Source organism: Microchirus variegatus (genome assembly GCF_963457635.1).
Source record: "Microchirus variegatus genome assembly, chromosome: 8".
NCBI classification, from domain to species: Eukaryota; Metazoa; Chordata; class Actinopteri; order Pleuronectiformes; family Soleidae; genus Microchirus; species Microchirus variegatus.
Genome location: NC_139809.1, coordinates 3,998,836 through 4,019,271, shown reverse-complemented (window position 1 = coordinate 4,019,271; position 20,436 = coordinate 3,998,836). Strand labels below are relative to the sequence as shown.

Sequence of the window (20,436 nt, the reverse complement as noted above, 5' to 3'; positions counted from 1 at the left end):
AGTGTCAAAACACTGTCCTATCTTGCATGAATAACAATTGCTTTGTTTTTTGTGTTTTTTGTTGTTGTTTTTATTGGAGTCTGGATCACTACTAACATCTAATCATTTCTTTCTTGGGCCATTACCTACACACCCGCGAAACTGTCATCATAATCCATCCATTACTTTTGAGTTATGCTGCTCAGAGTCAGACAAATCGAGAAGACCCTCTCAACACAAAGCAGCTCATCAGTCCAGGAAACACATTGGACCAACTCAAGTTTTCCAAGGCTAAAGCTTCACTTCACTACTGATCGATCGCCTTTGTAATCTATTAGATATGAAGAAGTCTACCTCCACTGAAGGATACTGTACAACATCAAGAAAATAAAAGCATTCTAAAAAAAAAAAATAATAATCAAGCAGCAAATTATCAATGTTGTGATCAAGCAGATCATGAAAAGAAAAAAAAAACTGTTGCATATACATTAAACATACAACTGAATTATTAGCATTATTGTGATCAAGCATTGTGAGAGATGTGGCTGAGGTGAAGCCAGACTGAATCATTGTGTAACTGTTTGTGGAGCTTGACTAGCTTCCTCTGAGGTATCACCATCTGCTGTGGCCTCCATGGGCGCCGTGCCAGCGACGTCCAGTGCCACAGTGTCTGTGCCTGCGTTTGGTGCGCCGGCATCATCTGAGGATTCCTCGTTCAGAGGATCAACGTGTGACGTCGCTGTTGCCTCGCTCAAAAAACTGTCTGCCGCTGTATCTGCGGCAACTGCGTCCTCAGCGACTGCTTCTGAAGAGACGCCGTCTGCGGCTGCTGTGTCCATCTCTGGTTTGTTTGTGGCTGCGGTGGGACTGGTAGTTTTGTCAGAGGACGCCTGGACAGTCCTCTCCACAAAGAAGAGGATGTAGGCCTTAGCCTTCTTCACTGTCTCCTCGCTGGTCAGAGTTACTGTGCTGTCGTTGAAGTGGTACCAGCGGCCCTCATGGCTGCCATATGCTGTGTAATGGCCTGATCCAACCCTGTGTACACAGACGCATCCATTAATCTGCTCTCTGGCTTCACACCGTGCAGCAGTGCAACATCGCCACTCAGAGGCCAAATGTAGAACAGCAGCAAACATGGATTGTCAGCGTGATGGAAGCTTTCAAAATAAATGTCTGAAGACACTACAGGTAGAGACTGCTGTTCAATTTTTAAACATAATCAATTTAAATCACAGAAACAATGAATATGAATATCTTTCCTCAATTGCGCAGATTGTTTCTCCATCATCAAACCCATTCCTCAAAAAGAATTTCTGTGTCTTCCTACTTTACGAGCTCTAAATTATTCATCCTAATACCAAGCCAGAAATATGCTGAACATCTACTCACCCAGAACCATGATGTACGACGACAGCCACAAGGTCATACAGGCAACTTCCTGGTAATGAGTTCTCTGGCTGCAAACATTAGTGCGAGACGAGAATTAGCACAAAACAATCCAGGGTTTTTTCCCTCTTTCAACCACTTTCCGCTCTGACAGTCAGTTAACAGTTTGTTAACAGGGTGTTTCATAATGTGTTTGATCATTATGCAGATTGTTCTGAGCATTTCTCTCTATAATCAGTTCACTTTATTGCCAGAATCGAGAACAGACACAAAAATAAAACATAATATGTTTCCAAATTATAACATACAGTACTAAACCTGGGGTTTGCCAGCAGCCAAAAACAGACTCATTTATGAGATTTTGCATTTTCTGTTGCACTGCTGCACTGAGGTTGTTTTGAACAATATCTAGACAATCATTATAGGCAGTCTGACATTTTTACATACCGGCTATACAGAGGAGCAGTACAGAGGAGACTGAAATATGCCTTAAGGTCTAAAACAATACTATTTTTTTAACATTAGTAGCCTCTGGTGTTGGTTTCTACTGTTAAATCTACTAAACATTAATTTTTGGTGTACACATGATTGCAGCCATTTTTCTATTTTGAATTCAAAGAACTTTTTCAGTAAACATTTTTGAAACAAAGAACTTGGACTTTGAAATGTTTGTTGAATTTGTTGGAAGACAGAGCCATAATAACAGTCAATTTAACAAACAATAAAATCCCCCCCATGAGTAGAAGCTAAATGTAATCTCTCTGAAAGACATGTTTTATTTTCTTTACTACAAGTCCATCAGCAGCTGACTGCGAAAGGGTAAAATCCAGTTTCACTAAATCACCAGTTTGGCAAAGGAGATATTATAATTTCAGTAAATAAACAAGACTTCTATTATATCTTCTATATTCTTCTCTTATATACAGTCTGCAGCAGTCACTGCCCAACTTACAACGCTGTCATTATAGCTCACTGTCATATACAAATGTTTTACCAAACTCGGCCGTCTGTCGTTTTGCTCATTATATTTCTAAAATATGACCAGTGGATCCTTTTTAAGTTACTAAGCCACACCTATAAAAAGAACTCATTTGACAGAAAAACAAAAAATCTTTGTTGCACAACTGACGTGAATTCTGACCTATTATGCTGCTAATTATTGACTTTTTCCTGTTAGGCTGCATGTGCATTTTCATAAATGTTATTATTTTCAGACTTGGAAATCTCACTGTGTAAGTGTATACTATTCTGTCAAGGCTGAGACATAAAAAACACAGTCTACATATAAAGCATTTTACACTGTAATATTCCTGTGATCAACATCTCCTCTCTTTGGAGCTCACCTCCAGAAGGTAGCCTCTCATGTCCAGGCCTTTCAGTGGAAATTCCACATAGGTGTCAACCTTGTTCCTCAAAAAGGCCGTCCAGTGGAACCTTTTTAGGTGCAGACATAACACCTATAATTGGAAACAAAACATTTTGCCACACATAAGAAAAAAAACTAGTTTGACATAATCAATCAATCAAACTGGTAAATTAAATGTCACCTCATACCTTGGGTAGCTTTTGAACCCAGAACTTCTTGGTGGATTTCTGTCGCTTTTTACACTTATGGCAATAATAAAGTTCTGTTTCATCAAGTTCCTCGAGGTCTGTGAAGCTACGTAAACAGTCTTAAAAAAAGAAAAGAAAAAAAGTACTGTCATTAATTCCACTGACATTAATCACTATCATTAATCATTGCCATCAAAGGTGGAAATTACCTCGCAAGGTGCATGTTGGCCCGGGTTCCTGGTCCTTACTTCTCTTTTGTCTGAACTGGCTGGGAATGTCTAGGGACAGATCTGTGAGTGAAAACAAGACAATAAATCATCAAATGTCTTGCGTCATTAAGACCACGCTTCATTTACTGCGCTCGCATCAAAACGACGTGATTTACATTGCATCACTCACTCCTGTCGTATAGAGAAGAAATGCTGCGTTTTTGTTATTTACAACAAAAGTTGTCTTTACCGAGAAATGGATCAAACTTCCGAGACTCAGTCCCACATATCAGACAGTTGACTTCGTTCTGAAGTATTCCACCAAAAATGGACGTGACAACACTAGCGCTCCCATTTCTGTGAAGAACCAAAACACGGAAAACCTGGGTGTGAAAACCTTGGCATCGAAGCCTAATTAATGTTATTCGTAAATAACATCCTACTATCCTACTATCTCATGTCAACAAATATCTGCTGTGAATATTGTCTTTTAGAACAGGTTTATTGAAGGTTTATTAAATACAGTTAAACTCATTGACAGCTTGTTAATATATGAGACCAACTTTTAATCACATCATTCCAATCCAAATGACAATGATCACATAAATAGTCTGAAAGCATGACTGTTACTGCGCTATATGTGTGTATTTAATCAGAAGCTATACAGCTTTAAAACAGCAGATACATTTCCAACCATGAAACATGACATGGAAAAAAAAGACCACACAAAACGAATTATATTGATGGATAGACTTACATGCAGCATTTGGTCTCAGCTGTGGAGAGTCTGACCCCATCCTGAGGTGAGACCGGGAATAAAGCACCGTTGCAACTGTACTGGAGCTCTCTGTGGAGGTGATCCAGCAGATAACGCATAAACTCATGGGCGTCCTGCTGCTGATAGCCCCTGGAAATACAAACACGGCTTTAATTGACACTAATGCAAATGTAACTTACAATACTCTTTGTGTTGTTGTTATGAGTATCAAGACAACGCTGCAATTTAGACATACCTGAAGCTCGGCATGATTTTCCATATGGCGTAAAATAAGGAGTCTGGACTGAAGGCAGTCTGGTTGCCCTGCCAAAGGGAGCAAAGGGTTTTCCTGAACTCCTCCACTAAAGATCTGGTAAACAAGAAGCAACACTGTCACCACACCACATGACCTTGCCCCAATCTGAAGTATATCTAAACCATCAGCTAATCACCGAAAAAGCCTTATTACTCCTGAACACATAAACACACAATAATAAATGTTTGTGCCAGAGTGTAATGTAATATTACACTCTATATACTTAAAAAGAGAATATTCTGAGAATTTTTTTTTACTTTTTTTTTTTTGTTTTTTTAAATGTGCTGAAAAGTCATCTCTAATCTCAGATCGGTGCAATGAGCCCACAAATCCCCCTTCAGAAAAGGACCTTACACAGTGTTGTCCCCTTGGCTGCGGGTGTGGTACATCCTCCTTCCTGCCGTCTTACCACTGCGTAGAGCTACTGCAGGCAACTCTTTGAAATAACAGCTGAACTGCTTGACGTTGCTGTCAAAGACACGCACCAATTCAAATGTCAAAACTGTAACAGGCAAGAATCACAATCTTCAAATGTCAAAAGGATGATCTTGGTTAATTCTCCTCATTATACTTACTGTTACTTTTAAATTTTAAATTGTTATGCTTATTTACTGTTAACTGCAAAGATAATGTACTTTCAACAATGACAAGTGTACAGTGTACACTTTTTTTTTTATCTATGACATGGTTTGGCAGCTTGTCAGCAGTAAAACCAGATGTACTTTATATAAGGCAAAGTGATATAATACTCTTGGATACAAGCAAATATTTGTAAGGATTTTCATTGTCATGTTTCCAAGTAATCCCCCTGACTGTGCCCCAAACTAATAAGAGGTGAGTGGACATGAAGCCCAGCAGAGCTACTGAACTATGCTGCAGCAAATCCTTTTTTACCAGAGCACTAACCTGAGAGACTGCAGAATGGCATTCATGAAGCATGTATTACCCAAGTTACGCAGGCCTGTAGCACCTAAAGCTGCCCCATCCTGACAGAGAAGAGCAACATAGTTTATTATATACGGTATAAATACTTTTAGTTTCAAATGAATAACGTGCGATATACGTGTGCATATATATACACATACATACATACATACATAAAATACATATATATACACACACAATGGTACGAAATTATGTTAAAAGCTGCTGTGAATCATCAAATTGAAGTGTGAATAATGCATTGCAAGAGGAAAATCTGGCCAAAGTTCGTATAAGTAGTTAGTGGTAGTACACAGTTTGTGACAGCACCTTTGCATCTTCATACAAGTCAGAACTATCGTACAGTAATAAGTTCTCACTTACATTGTCTTTTAACAATTTGCCATCTGAAGCAAGTCCTTCCTGGAATTTTCTTTTCCTCTGCCTGTCACCCATCAGTGCTGAGCTGGAAAGGAGGGAAAACATTTAATGTGTTAAGTGCTGTGAAAATATCAGTTGTACAGAGAAATAAAACACAGAACACAAAGAGCAGGCATCACACAAGTAATACATGAAATAGCAACAGCAACAGAAAAGACCATATCATTGTAGAAATTAGGACTTACTTTTCAAAACTCTGAAGCTGTTCCCTCACCTTCTGCACCTGCCCCAGTTTAGTGTCATTGACAACAAACTCGTCACATCTGTAACTATAAAACCCACATTAGAAATGGCACATACATGTATAAAAACCTTATAAATGCACTAAAAATGTAAACAATGACAACACATGTGCAGATTAATATTCTATGAGATCTACTGTATATGTATAGACTAGTCATGAAGTACGCTCACCAGAACACACTGAAGTTGCTGCAGTCCATGCAGACAGAGTGATGGGATTTCTCCTTCTCCTGTTTCTCCCCTTTCCTTTGACTGTTGCAAAGGAGTTGACTCTCTTCAAAGTGCTTCTTTGCATGTCCGTTAACATATCTAGATGAAAACAAAATCATTTTCCAACACAGTTATCAACACACGGTTCCTACTTTAGTCGTCCTGGAGAGAAATTGACCCTTTAGGTTGAGCCGCAAAAATGAATTACTTAGTAATTAGATTCAGTTTAGACAGCATTAGTGACATAGTAATACTGTAGAGTGCAATAAACACAAGACTCCTCTGCTCACCCCTCCCTTTCTGAAGTGTGTCACAGAACTATAGTGGCAAGAAAAGATGTCCGTGTCAAGTTTTTTTGTTGGTTTGCATCTGGTTTATGGTGGATGGAGGCATTCTTCTTTCTATTTGTAGTAAGCTTCTGCTGATTACATACTACCAAACATACTTATGGGTAGTATAACAAATGCTTTTTTTTTTTTACAATAAAATGTGGATATTTAGTACCCTCTCCATTATACGAAAAAGAAAGAAGTATATTGTTGGCTCGCGGACAGACCAAGACAGGTCGTCACGATTATGAAGTTTGGTAAACACCAGTCCATGATTTTCAAGATTCTCTGACACTGAATGGCTCAAATAGTTATTTGAGACAATTATCAGCAGATTCGTTGATGATGAAAACAAGAATTAGCTCTGTGACTTTTAAGATAATATAATTAGTAGGAAGAATAGACAAAGGCTCTGTCGAATACATGTCCACTGAATAATAACCCCTCCAGGATCGTTATAAAGCCAAGCTGCCAACTCACCGTCCACAATGGACCATCATACAGGTGAGACAAATCCACGGGCTTTTGTTAGACCTGCAAACTGGAAATAAAATAAGACACAGCGTTAATCCTGAGGTGAGACACTATACTGCTGTGATTTGTGAATGAATAATTCGTGGATGTGTCACAGTCTTTAAACAAATAGTGATTTGACACTGTGAGAGCAAGTTTCTAACCATAGTCTCCATCAGACTAACAGACGTGCAAGTAGCTAGACGGGATCACACGACTGTTGTCCAGGCGTTAACTTTAAATAAGAGTGTGAGTCGTGTCCTTTACTTACCGGTGCAGCACCAGGAGGACGGAGTACCGTTAGGAAACCCGGGAGACTCGACAGCGCTGCTCACGCTCGAGTTAAGATGAGGGCACTCCATCGGTTTACAGCAGTGGACGAGTGAGCTAACGCTATCAATGTTACAGCACCAGTGGTACCGGAGAATAAGCGCAGCTAACAATACGCAGCCAGTTAAACCTAAACGAGCCAGCTAACGTTAGCCGACCAAGTACTCCTGCTTGCGGATACACGTTTTCCTGTCTTTGCTAACGCTAACACACCGAGTAGCTGCTAGGTTTCGCGAGTAATTTCGCAAATTGAGGGTTTACGGCAAATAAGCAGTGGTGCTTTTCAACCTGGCGTACTTGTAAAATCAACCCATTACTTTGTCTTTTGTGTATAAAGCACTAGACTGTCGTTTTTAACAAACTAATGGAAATAACGAGGAAATGACGTACTATCTGCCGGCTCGGCCGTTTACCGTGGAGGAAAACAACTACTACACAACACTACTTCCGGTTTCCATTGTCCACTGGGCGTCGCTGTTGGACCATTATATATTAGTTATACAGCTCAAAATGCATACATGTTGACATATTGACATATAATAAGGAGATATTTAATTACTTTATTACTATTATTATCATTACACAGCCGTTTTCATGTCATATGACACACACTGACACACACGCAAATTCACCAAACCTATCCCAAATTGTATTGCTTCCTGTCTGGAAAAACTAAACACTAAACCCACACACACTAAACCAATGTCAAATTAAAGAAGTAAAAAGATAATTCTGAGCTATATTGGTATGTATATAGTAATGTTTATGCCTATAACAATAGAACATAATAATAAAAAGAGTCCATCTCCATACGTTGCCCACAGTTAAAGCATTCAGCAAAATTGCGCTTCATTTTATATGTTTTATTTACCAAATACAAAGCATATGAGCATTTTTTTGAATGTAGAAATCTTTATGGGGATTGACAAACGCTGAGGAGAAAAATATAACAACATAACGTGTGCATACTGTCCCTCTGTACAAGGAGAAAAAAAACAAAGCTGGACAAAAACAGGTCTGAATATGAGTTTTGATGTGGCACAAGAATTCAGAAGACTTAAGCCATGTTTTAGTAAATCTGTGAAATGACTAAAATCATGCAGTCAAACACGTTTACATCAGCACACAAGAAGATGAGTGTCAGAACTTGATGTGGTTATTTCTGCTCCTTCAAACCTTCATCTAAATCATAATTAATTGCATTAAGAGACTGTTTTTATACAATGCTTAACATTTGCAGGATTCCCAATTTCGTCAATCGGTCAATGGCAAACGCTGAGTGCAGAATTAAGTGCGTTCATTTTCCTACAAAAGTAAAAGCTGAAACAAAGGCATTAAGAAATTATGTCATGAGGGATTCTATTACTGTCTATTACTATTCTATGACTTAATCGACAAGCTCTTCCACCTTAAGAACATCACTTTGCACTCGTAGTCAAGATTAAACAAAATAGAGCATGAAACAGAAATGTATGTATGTCTGTAAAAAAAAAACCTCATTGATACATTTGGCATCAAGACTAGTAAAGAAAAAACCCAGCTGGTCAAAAGTGCTGAGGTGACTTGATTGTTTATGCCATTTCAATTGTCTGATCCTGATGAGATGAATCAGTCCTCGCTTCTTTGACTTTCTTTGGTGCCTTTTTTGAGCCCTTTTTCCTAAAGTACAAAACATATAAAGACAACGCGTGAAGACCTTAAGTTTTAACATTGTTCATGGGAAACTGAAGACAAACAAAAATGGACTCACTTTTTTGACTGAACGACCAAGACGATCACCGTTGTTAGGATGGCGAAGAGGACAAGAGCGAGCAAAACGCCACAGATGATCGCTGTTAAAGACAAGGGTCAGTCTATATGAAATGATAGTAAATGATCAACAGTATAACACAACAGGACAACTGGAGCTGGTTAGAACCTGATACACAATATGTAAAAGCACAACTAAAACGGAGGTTCTTGAAAATATTAAAAAATAAAAACATTGTAGCTTCACATGGCTTTTGAATAATGCTGCATAAGTTCTCACCAATAGGAGTGTCTGGCTCGTCCTCCTCCAGTTCATCACCATCATCTAGGAACCAGGAAAATTGTCATTTCCATGTTCAAAATTGGCTTATTACCCCACAATAAATGAACATAATGTTTTTGACACGCAGCCAGGGAAATGTATGCAGAAGTGAGGGATCCGTGCTCACCGTGAATGCCGGCACACGTAGTATTGCAGCTGCCATAGTCGGTAAACCGGTTTCCATTCCCGATGCAGCCAGACCAAATGAACTTTTTGCATTTGTCATGAACGGAGTCATAATAATATCTCATCAACTGACTTCCGCATTCACCTATGGCCTTTTTGAAGCTGCATGCTTTCGATGCTGTAAAGAGAAAACGCCTCCCTCATTATCACCATCAGACGCAGTCACAGCACAGAAGCATATACATAATCAGAGACATGAAAAAACCACACACGTGTCTAAACAGTTCAGACATCAGACTATGAGTGTTATAGATCAGGGGTCTCAAACTGGCGGCCTGGGGGCCACATGCGGCCCCCCTTAATCATCATGGCCCATGACCTCACTGTCTTTTAAACACAGTGTGTAGCCGAGGCACAGCTGCCAGCGAGGTGATAGAATATAATATATGTTTGCGAGCAATGTTTTTTATAACAGTAATAATAAGACATTTGGTCATAATTAGGAATGGCACTGCCCGAATCGGCTCCTGGTACGAATTTTAATTGCAGTTGTCCGCACTATTATTTATGTTATTTAAAATAACTATCTGTTTTTGATATTAATACATTCATTTTGCATCACAAATACTATTATTAAGTATACGGTGGTGTGCAATATTGTGAACAGTTGTTTTATTTCCCACTTTTTGTTCTCTAGACCGGCCCCCTAGATTGTCTTATTTGTTTTCCACACTTGTTTGTAGTCCTACTCTTCCACCACTTGGTGGCGTACAGCTAATACTCAAGAGAGCAAATACTGTATCTTTGAAAAATCTGAAGTGGACCAGTAACACAACATTATTCCCGAATCTATTAAATTAACTAGCATTAAAGCTCCTCTTCCACAAAAGTAGGGTTTTCTTTCACAGTCTCTTTGGTCTTACATGTTTGTTTTTAGCTGATGATCCAAAGTCCTCAGGAAACACTGCACTTACTTTATCTCTAGAGTTTGAATTCATAAAATTGTCTTACCATCCATGGGGTAGATAGTCTCCGGATTGCTAGAGCAGTTTCTTATGCACTCTCTTTCTTTTTCAAAACGGTTGGCGTTCCCTCCGTTCCCCTTGTATATGAAGGGGTTGCAGTGACTTTTAGCGGGATCATAGAAGAAAGCAAACAGGAACTGTTGGCCATCGCCTTCATTTTCAGGCAAGTTACAGAAATCTATTGGAGGATAAAAAACAGTTAGTTGAGAATGATTTGAACATTTTGATTTTCAGGCTGTTATATTACAGATACAATTATATATTATTATACTATATATTGGTATTTACTTGAGAGGTTGCTTTTGCTTTTGGTCGGCTGGTGAAGTGACCGTCTGACAAAAGCTTCACTCGAAATCATTGACAAATACAACTGTTTGTCATAACTAATGCTTAACTAGCCTCATCAGCAGAGATACACTCCCTCGCTTTATGACAGCAATAAAAAGAGTCATTAATTTTCAGTGCGTCCGCGCCCACACTATACCTTTCAAACGGTTCGTTTACCCAAAAACGGCGTTGGATTTTGGAGGGAAATGAACTTACTCGGTATTCTTGACTAGTTGGTAAAAGATTTAAACTTTTCCAATACGCTACACACTTGTGAGATGAGACACAGCTGCATGCTGACATAGTTTTAGCTCGTCGTGCTGATTAAAACTCAGACAGAAATAATCTCAAGAGTTTAAAAGTCTGGAATTACAGAGGAGGGATTGTCCAGTCAGCTTGGTTCAATCATTAGAGGTGTGTAAATAACATTTCCAGCACAGTGAAGAAAAAAAAAAAGAGTAATACCCTCTTTTTTTGGCTAAAGACAATCATTGCTGTCTTTGGGTGCATGTTACAACATGTCTATAAAGTCAGTTAAAAAAAAAAGGGTAAATTACAATTACATCCTGCAAAGAGACACAACCTAATGTGATGAACTGAAAAAAGCCTGTTGACTTCTAAAACGAATATATATTTCCCCTTATATTCCCCCCGTCCTTGCTAGGTCCCCCATGTGAGAAGAAACTGTGCCAATGTATCCGCCATGTTGCTCTGAAGAGACTGAAGGTGAAAGCGTTATCTCCTTGATTTAGTTTCAGTGAATCTAAAACACGACGCATACAAGATAACTATAAAACAAAATGTGTAAAACACAGTTGAATTGCAGTTGTGTTGTTTCTTTGTCGTTGTTTTTTTGTGTTTTTTAAAAAATAAAAAGCTCAGGCTAAATATGAGCGCGCGCGTGTGGATCGTCAGGCCTGTACTTAAAAGTTAACCTTGTGTCTATAAACTGAATTTTGGCGAAGGTTCTACTTGGGTTTTCTAAGGTTTTTAGAGAAATATAATGAAAAAAAAAGTGGATTGATTCACCTGGAACGGAGTAGCTGACGTGGACTGCAGCAAACGCTATTCCCAAAAGCAGCAGGTGCTTCATCTTGGTGCTTGCCTTTGTCCTGTCTCCGCTGGAGTGACTGATGGTTGTAAACTACAGTGGGAGTGGGTTGTCACTGCTGACCTTTGGACACTTTATCATCTACATAATGGTGGCACCTGCAATCGAAACTACTGTCGAGACACGAGACAGACATCTTCCTGTTTGTCTTATACTCTAAAATAAGGTTTGCAATTTCTTATATTTGGATGTGACCTAATATGCAGCACCATGTTGATTAGTATTGGATTTGTTCATAAATAAGCCTCATTCAGTGGAAATAAAGCTCCAGGTTAACATGACACCTACTCCACATAGGGCCAGGATATAAGTGTGTTGAGATCTCATGCATTCAAAACCACAATCAAAATGCAACCTTAGCTTTTTTTTTTATTGACTTCTCGACTTGATAGTCCAGGTTAACAAGAGTTGTGTGAAGCCTTAATGTCAAATATCTGTTTCTACTTTGTTTTGTTTCCCGTTACCTTTCCTCTATTCCAACTAGTTGTCCTTATACTGTTATAGTATTTGAGAACATTGTTTTTGAATCTTACATTTTGGACACATTTTGAACTTGGTCTTGAAATCAAACTGATTTAGATGAACAATCACAGATGAACAACGTCCATCTCAAAAGTCAGCCATTAACATAAGTAATGAAGGTGTTTTGTTGTCTATCAATGGATGGAAAATTCTGTTTTCTGTACCAAAACACAACACACAAATACTGTATGATTGTGGTGATGTACAGTATACAGAGCCCAACTGATATTCTGCGGTGTTAATGTTAATATTTGATCAGACAATCACATGGCAACAACTGAATACATTTAGGTATTCAGACGTGATCAGTGACTTTCATCATGGCCTGGTTGCTGGTGCCATAAGAGGTTTACACAGAGTATTAAAGGTCACATAGAGTGGTCCTGTTGCACATAAATGTTAGTTATGGAGGTCTACTTACATATATTAACTTGTTTTTATTGTCAAAAACCTCCTAGTTGCTGTAAACTAGCCGATAGAAATCCTCTTTTCTGACGGTGTTTCTTTGCTGCGAGATTTCAGAGTGAACTTTCACCCCCAGAAGACAGAGTCTTGTGATTTGCCAGTACTATCCAGCACATCCATTCTCAGAAGCGCAGCGCCCCCCTCTGGAACGGTGGATGCACTGCTCCTCATTATCAAAACATTGTTTTAACAGTGTTTAAAAATAGCTTCGTCACGACTCCCCGCCGCAGTCCCTTTTATGACTTTAAACCGGAGTCAGACCCAGAGTCAGAAGACACTGGACACCGGACTACCGCCCGGAGCAGGACGATCGGTTGTTCAGGAGAACCACTGCTTACGTAACTAATACGGGATTTTCAGTGATCTCGTTGAGCCCCGAGATTACAATAAAACACAACGTTCTCAGCAATGGCTGAACTGTTTGTTTTCGAACCGTCAGGCTTCATAAACAAGGTAATGACGCAGATACACACCAAAAAAAACAGCGATAATAGGAACTTCCGGTCTAGTTCCGCTTTAACTGTTGATCCCCTGGGATTTTCACACACAGCCACCTCAAGGTTTAACAGAGAACATGGACCGAAGAAGGAAACATGGATTGAGCAGTGGTTCTCTAGGAGAAAATGACATGCTGATGCTAAAGGTCAGCGGTGAATCACAAGACTGGTTCAAGATAAATAATAATAATAATAATGATAAAAAGCAACAGTAAAGTAAGTAAGTTTTATATAGCACCTTTTACGGATATGAGATCACAAATTGTTTGACAATAAAAATATAATAAAATAATAAAAAACAACCCAAGTACTAAACACAATACACTACATTACTCATTAGGAGTAAGGTATTAGTGCATTGGTGCAAATGCCATTTCACACATTTTCATGTGTATACCTATACAGGACATCCATTCTATACAGCACTGAATATCATTTCACACTGTCATGTAGGTAGAGTAGGGAACTTCACAACAACAACAGTTTTTGATCGGAAGGACACGGTCGAGAAACAAAGTCGGAAGAGCCTCTTATTTGACACTGCGTCCCTTTTCTCCACTATAAAGGCATCACTGTTCCATTAGGAATACCACAATAACCTTCCCCAACCAGTCCATCTCTTGATGTACCAGAGTCTTGATAGGGTAGGGGGTGGAGCTAGACCCATAACAATCAGCTGATTGGGGCGACAGAAAAGCATCACTCTCTTGCTGCGGGCTTTTTTTTCCTGTTCTCATACAGACAGGGGACAGACGGCCACAAACCGAGCAGGAAAAAAACAAGCTGTTCGATGTCATCGTTTGTTGTCGTCTGCGTACTGGTATAACATCACGGTACGTCTCTCGCCAGCAACAACAACAAGGCCATTGAATACAGCCCACACACACCCTGCCTACCAAGTAACGGTAGTGTAGTCAGTCAAAACGCAAGCCCTGACCTAGGGCTTTACGGTTCCAAACAGTATCGTGCTGTACCAAACCGAACTGTACCATGATGGAAACACGCCATTGGAAACAATCAGGTTTTTAAAAAATATAGATATATTTTGCTTTAGAGCAGGGGTCTGCAACCTTTAGGATGAAAAGAGCCATTTTTGTCACCTCTCCACCCAATTAAAATCCATTTGGAGCCGCAAAACAACCCACAAAATGGAGATAACACGAATAAAGGTTTTTATGCAGATATAATGCATAAAAGAGCAATAGTTCTTTTCATTTGTGAACTTTAAGAACTACAAAATGTTCAGTTTATACCCAACCTCTTATAAAGTGGAGCAAAAATAACACACATATTGACGTAGACCTAGTTCTTCCATTGTTTCATTGTTTGTGACAAATTATTGAAATTAAAATGAACCCACTTTGAAATAAATTAAGCAAACATTTGGATTGTGTGTCGTTCATACTTGAGAAAAATGTGTACTTAATATTGCATTTTACGTCGACGTCGGATGTGTTGCACAACATTTTAAAACACTTTAATTTGTCACCTTGTTCTCTAAAGCTACAAGGAGCCACTGCAGAGTCGCTGAAGAGCCACATGTGGCTCTAGACCCCTGCTTTAGAGGCTACACATGATGATTGGCAGCCAGTAGGGCATTTCCTCATGTGCATCTTCAGACTCAAGAAGACAATGCGCAACATTTTTGTCCATAAGTGGCACCAGAGGGCAGTTGCCCCCCCCCCCCCCCCCCCCCCTGCTCCTCCCCTGTGCACACCACTGTTGCTCCATCATCATATTTCAAATCTGGATAAACTGAAATAAATACATTGCAATTGCAATGGCAGTATCTATCAGAATACATAGCGCCATGTTTAACCTTGAGCTACAGCAGCAGCAGCAGCAGGTGCCACTCACACACTTTATTATTGTGCATCTAATAAAGTGGTGGTGAGTGAAGTGAGCACAAACAGATGAGGCTGCATGTGTCTGCATCATCTGCTCATGATGCCATCAGACATGGAGACAGTTACATGTTAACCTGCTTGGTCACAGTCAGCCTTTTCTCTGCTGCTGCTGTGTGTGTGTGTGCGTGTGCGTGACATCATCATCACAGCAGCGCACGTGTGCGTGCCGCGCCACATTTCCCGCACACATCTGAGTTTGAAATAAGTGGCTTTGGCATGAACGCGGTCTCTCCTCTGTTGAGTTGTCACTCTCCAGTGACCAGATGACTCCGGAGGCTGGTTTGTGTTGTTGTTGCTCTGACGTCACCACGCGCGCTACAATGAAGCCCCGACAACACGAGTATAAAAGCGGCCGTTTTGAAGGCTGGGAGCTCCAAGCTCCTGGTCCGAGGCTGCGTCTGACTCTGAGCCGGGTTCACCCCTAACATCGTCAGGCTGAACATCAACATGCACTTTCTGAGCGTGACATCCATCATTTTACTGCAGCTCACCGCACTGCACGGTAAGATGTTGGAAGAGTTAGTGGTGGCGGTGTGTGGATAATGTAATGGCAGGTGATAAATAAAGCTCATTTTTACTATGTTCAAGGTCTACTTCCATCCAATTTGCTCATAATTATCTTAGAGGGAAACATTAAAAGTGACTGTTTTTTTCTCTGAGATGAACTTGCCTTGTCTTTAAAGATGCAGTCATGTTGCATTTACTGTGCAGTCTTATCCATAAAATATGTACTAATATTGTGTTTCTGTCTTTTTCCAGGTGCTAAATGGTCATACAATGGTAAGTCTTACACTTTCCTCTCATTTCTCTCCCTAATCACAGTTTATCAACTTTATAAATTTAACCGTTCAAGGTACGCACCAAGAAAAAAGCAAAGGAAAAATTATTTCTTTGCATTTTTTATTATTATTATTTTATTTATTATTTTATATATAAATATATATATATTTTTTTAATTAGACCAAAAGTATTTTAAATACAGGCCTCTACCAAACAGTTGAGATGTCTGTTCATAATAAACCTGGTTTGCATAATTCATAAAGTACAACATTCAGAACAAGTCACATCAATTTAGTGTTAGTGAGTTCAGCTTGATGCATTTTTAAATGAGATAAAGTGACTTAAATATAATGCATTATTATTATTATTATTATTATTATTAATAAAGTGTGGTCGACCAAATGGTTGAGTAGTACCTTAAAGGGTTAAAGTAGTTGACATTAAAAACAAAATATGCTGTTAATATGCTGCTGTAAAAATGTGACTAAACTCAACTTGATAATACTGTACAGTTAAGTTACTTAGTTTATGTGAATTTGCTTTTTAACCCTTCTATATCTTGTCAAGCAAGCATACGTCCAGATGAACTTAGTTAAGATAATTACAGTTACATCCATCAACTACCAATTAAACTTTTACTATTTATAAATGTCTTCCCTTAAATCCGCTGTACGTTTGCCCTCTGCCTTAATATCACACGGAATCAACATACAACTCAGTCGCTGAAATTAATGAATTTGAACAATCATCCTTTGTTTTTTCAGTCACTTGACAGCACAACACTGCTCTTCAGTAAAATGACACTTTTAAAGTAGTTCTATTGCATTGTTGTTGTTGCTGTTTTCTTTTTGAAATAAATAAACCTGCTATTGACAACTTAAAATGCTCCGTTTAGTGTCCAGACGCTGTCATGTTAAGTGGTGTTATAGATGAGAAATCATTTGACATAACTTAATTGGTCGCATCAGTTATTACAGTCTGACAGACGTCAGAGAGATGTTGTTTTGTGCTTTAAGAAAAGAAAAGAAAAACCCTCTGTGTCCCCTCTTTAACCCCTAAAAGACATATTGCACTGACAACCCTGCCTGCCGTCACCTCATGTAATTGTAGAGTTCCGTATAGACTCTGCAATTACATCATGTCTTAAGTGGCTCACTGACTTTGTCTCATTTATGCTGTTGAACCGTCGCTTACATAAACACTGCTCAGAGAGTGACCTCTCGTCATCGTGTCATCACTCAAGAGTCTGCTGCTTTTCAAAGAGCGAACGTTGTTTTTCTTCATATTTATTGACATTTTCATACTGCTTAAGTTGCTTCTTCTCACACAAAGACATCAGACATTTAAAAAAAAAAAGGGAGCTATTTTCTCTGCCCAGTAATTTATGGTCAAATGCAGTGAGAGGAAATGATTTAGGTTGCTGTAAAAAAAAAAAAGGCAGATTTGGACACGGCGAACAACGCTGATTAGGAATATCTCAGGGATTAACATGAGTGAAGGAAAGAATCCTTGGCAAATGCTCCGGGGGGATTCATCCTGTAACGCTCTGGGTGAGGAAATAAATACGATAATCATAAAGGAACAAATCTTTATATCACATTGAATCCAACTGGAAGGCTTTTTTTTCTGATGACTCGTGAGGAAAAGAGTTGATGTAATATATATATATATATATATATATATATATATATATTGGTGGGGGGGGGGGCTCCTAAATACAGCATGCTGGATTTCATTCTCACTTAAAGTCAAACTCTGAGAACTCTTCACACAGCAGTCTTGAAGTTTGGTAGCACTTCATGTTGACGTCGGCACGGCTGAGTCATGCGATTTATCTTCACCTCAACACACGCCAACCCTCTGTCCGAGGACCGTGCATGCTAATGACTGTTTTGCTCACCTTGCTCCACCTCTTTTCTTCCTTCTTAATTATTCCTCTGTTCTTATAACCATAAGAGTGTCTTTCTGTCTTATTATAGGGAGTGTTCGCCCTGAATTGAACCAAGAGGTTTGCTCCAAACGAGTAATGACACAGTCAGCTGGCACTAAAGTGAATGGTGGATTTTCTGATTGATTCTGGAAAGTAAATGAATCAGTGGGTTAATGTGCAGAAGTGATGAATGCACTGGTATTTTAAGGAGCTTTTCGTGGATTTTCTTTTTTTTTCCATTTTGCATGTCATTTCTGTCAGATGATATGATGAGTGATATGATGACGATCAAGTGAACAATCCAGTGAACACACCGAATGAACGCGTCAGAAATCGACAGCTTCCTTAAATGCCGTGTCTTTCCATTTATTCCATGCATTATCCTCTCTCCCGTCAAAGCCTACGGTGATTCATTGTCTCTGCAGACGCCCCACAGAAAGACGCCGTAATACAGTTGAGATCACGTCGTACACTGCACGGCTTTATTTGCAAAAAATGTGGCCGTGTGTTTGCTGTCCGGTGCTTTATAGAAACCCCTCATTTGGAGAGAGACGGCATTCTCACTGGCTCTTCCCGCAAACAACAGCCCGGTTCTCACTCTCACTACTTAAGAAAAGGCCAAAAGTGAAGCCACAGGCCTCTCCCATGCTGCGTTGTATATAGATAATGATACTTCGCTTTGATTACGGATAATATGTTCAGTAGCTCAGGACAAGCCTCGGTGCTCTTTGGTAGCCATCCCCTATTTCACACTAGGGCTCGTGTATTTGCTCATTTGACCCGGAGTAAAGCTGAGATTTGTCGGTGTCTATGGTTTACACTGGTGCTGTTGCAGGGCCACAGGGAGAGCACCACTGGTCCAACAGTTATCCATACTGTGGTGGAGCTTTCCAGTCTCCAATAGACATCAAGACAGAGCTGCTGAGGTTCGACCCGACTCTGCATCCCATCGAGGTTCAGAACTACAACCTGTCGCCCAACGAGCAGCTCACTCTGGGAAACAACGGACATTCTGGTGAGTGTAAATCATCAAATCACACAACCTCGTTTTGTCTCCGAATCTATGCAAACTTATGACAACGATAAACTTAGTTTGGCCCCAGGATCTAGAAGTTCTGACAATCAAAGCAGCAGTCAACATATTCATTAGAGGTGGCCCCACGTAAACCATGCGAGAGGCCGTTCTTGCCGTAGAGACCTCATTTCTGGGTCAACTTTAAGAAAATGATAGGAGGATCTTCACTCTACATTTGCCACAGCAATTTTCCACAATCGCTCTCTTATTATCTTAACTGTCCTTTACACTCAAAGAAAGAACTCCGTGGTTGGTTAGTCTGGGAAAATATGAGCAGACGTTAGTCATCTGTTCTGCATACATGAGCCTGATGCCTGCTAACAAAAGCACACAGACGTTCATTTTTAACGTTTGATATTAGAACACACTTTAACATTTGAATGCTGTGCGGCAGGAAAATCTTTCCGTTTTGTTTCTACATACAGTATGATAATTGCAGCATAATTGTATCGACAGCTACTGTATACCCCTGTGCTGGTGGTGATTCTGTAGCTACCATTCCTGTACATGGACAGATAAACTGTTGCCATGTGCAGGCTGCAAAAACCAGACTAAATGCTAATGAATGCATGTCTGACGTGGCATCGTCGGTGTCAGAAAAAAGCTGACAAAGGTCTTTTACTACGGTGGCCGACAGGGGTAAACGCACAGCAAACCCCAAAACACCAGCAAATGAGAAAACACCGGCAAACAAGAAAACTTCGGCAAGTAACAAAACACCAGCAAATAGAAAACACCAGCAAATAACAAAACACCAGCAAGTAACAAAACGCCAGCAAATAAGAAAACACCAGCAAATAGAAAACACCAGCAAATAACAAAACGCCAGCAAGTAACAAAACGCCAGCAAATAGAAAACACCAGCAAATAACAAAACGCCAGCAAATAACAAAACACCAGCAAATAACAAAACGCCAGCAAATAAGAAAACACCAGCAAATGAGAAAACACCGGCAAACAAGAAAACTTCGGCAAGTAACAAAACACCAGCAAATAGAAAACACCAGCAAATAACAAAACACCAGCAAGTAACAAAACGCCAGCAAATAAGAAAACACCAGCAAATAGAAAACACCAGCAAATAACAAAACACCAGCAAGTAACAAAACGCCAGCAAGTAACAAAACGCCAGCAAATAGAAAACACCAGCAAATGACAAAACGCCAGCAAATAACAAAACGCCAGCAAGTAACAAAACACCAGCAAGTAACAGCTGGCGTTTTGTTACTTGCCGGCATTTTAAGCTCTGACGAACACGTCGACAGTGACTCCATCATCACATGTCCTGTTTCGTGTCCATGCCACGAGAAGTGTGGCAGCACTCAGTTTGAAATAATAGATATTAATTAACTGATGTAACTTTACACCCTGCTGCTGTTTTTCTTTTATCCACAGTGCAGCTCTCTCTGCCC

General features: G+C 39.6%; 2 protein-coding genes across 2 annotated transcripts; both read right to left on the bottom strand.

Annotated features, from left to right (window-relative positions):
• Window positions 1-545: 545 nt before the first annotated feature.
• usp3 (ubiquitin specific peptidase 3) lies at window positions 546-7,220 on the bottom strand (the record flags this gene model as incomplete). The annotated part of the gene is made up of 15 exons (XM_083893697.1): window positions 546-1,014; window positions 1,369-1,436; window positions 2,709-2,822; window positions 2,920-3,038; window positions 3,129-3,209; window positions 3,379-3,485; window positions 3,886-4,035; window positions 4,142-4,255; window positions 4,556-4,669; window positions 5,108-5,187; window positions 5,507-5,588; window positions 5,749-5,832; window positions 5,978-6,115; window positions 6,826-6,886; window positions 7,130-7,220. 15 exons carry the CDS (start codon window positions 7,218-7,220, stop codon window positions 546-548), a joined length of 1,872 nt encoding a protein of 623 aa, XP_083749823.1.
• A 1,714-nt stretch (window positions 7,221-8,934) lies between these two features.
• LOC310930654 (kunitz-type serine protease inhibitor bitisilin-3) lies at window positions 8,935-11,830 on the bottom strand (the record flags this gene model as incomplete). The annotated part of the gene is made up of 5 exons (XM_083893696.1): window positions 8,935-9,020; window positions 9,218-9,262; window positions 9,387-9,563; window positions 10,397-10,588; window positions 11,767-11,830. 5 exons carry the CDS (start codon window positions 11,828-11,830, stop codon window positions 8,935-8,937), a joined length of 564 nt encoding a protein of 187 aa, XP_083749822.1.
• Between the last annotated feature and the right edge of the window lie 8,606 nt (window positions 11,831-20,436).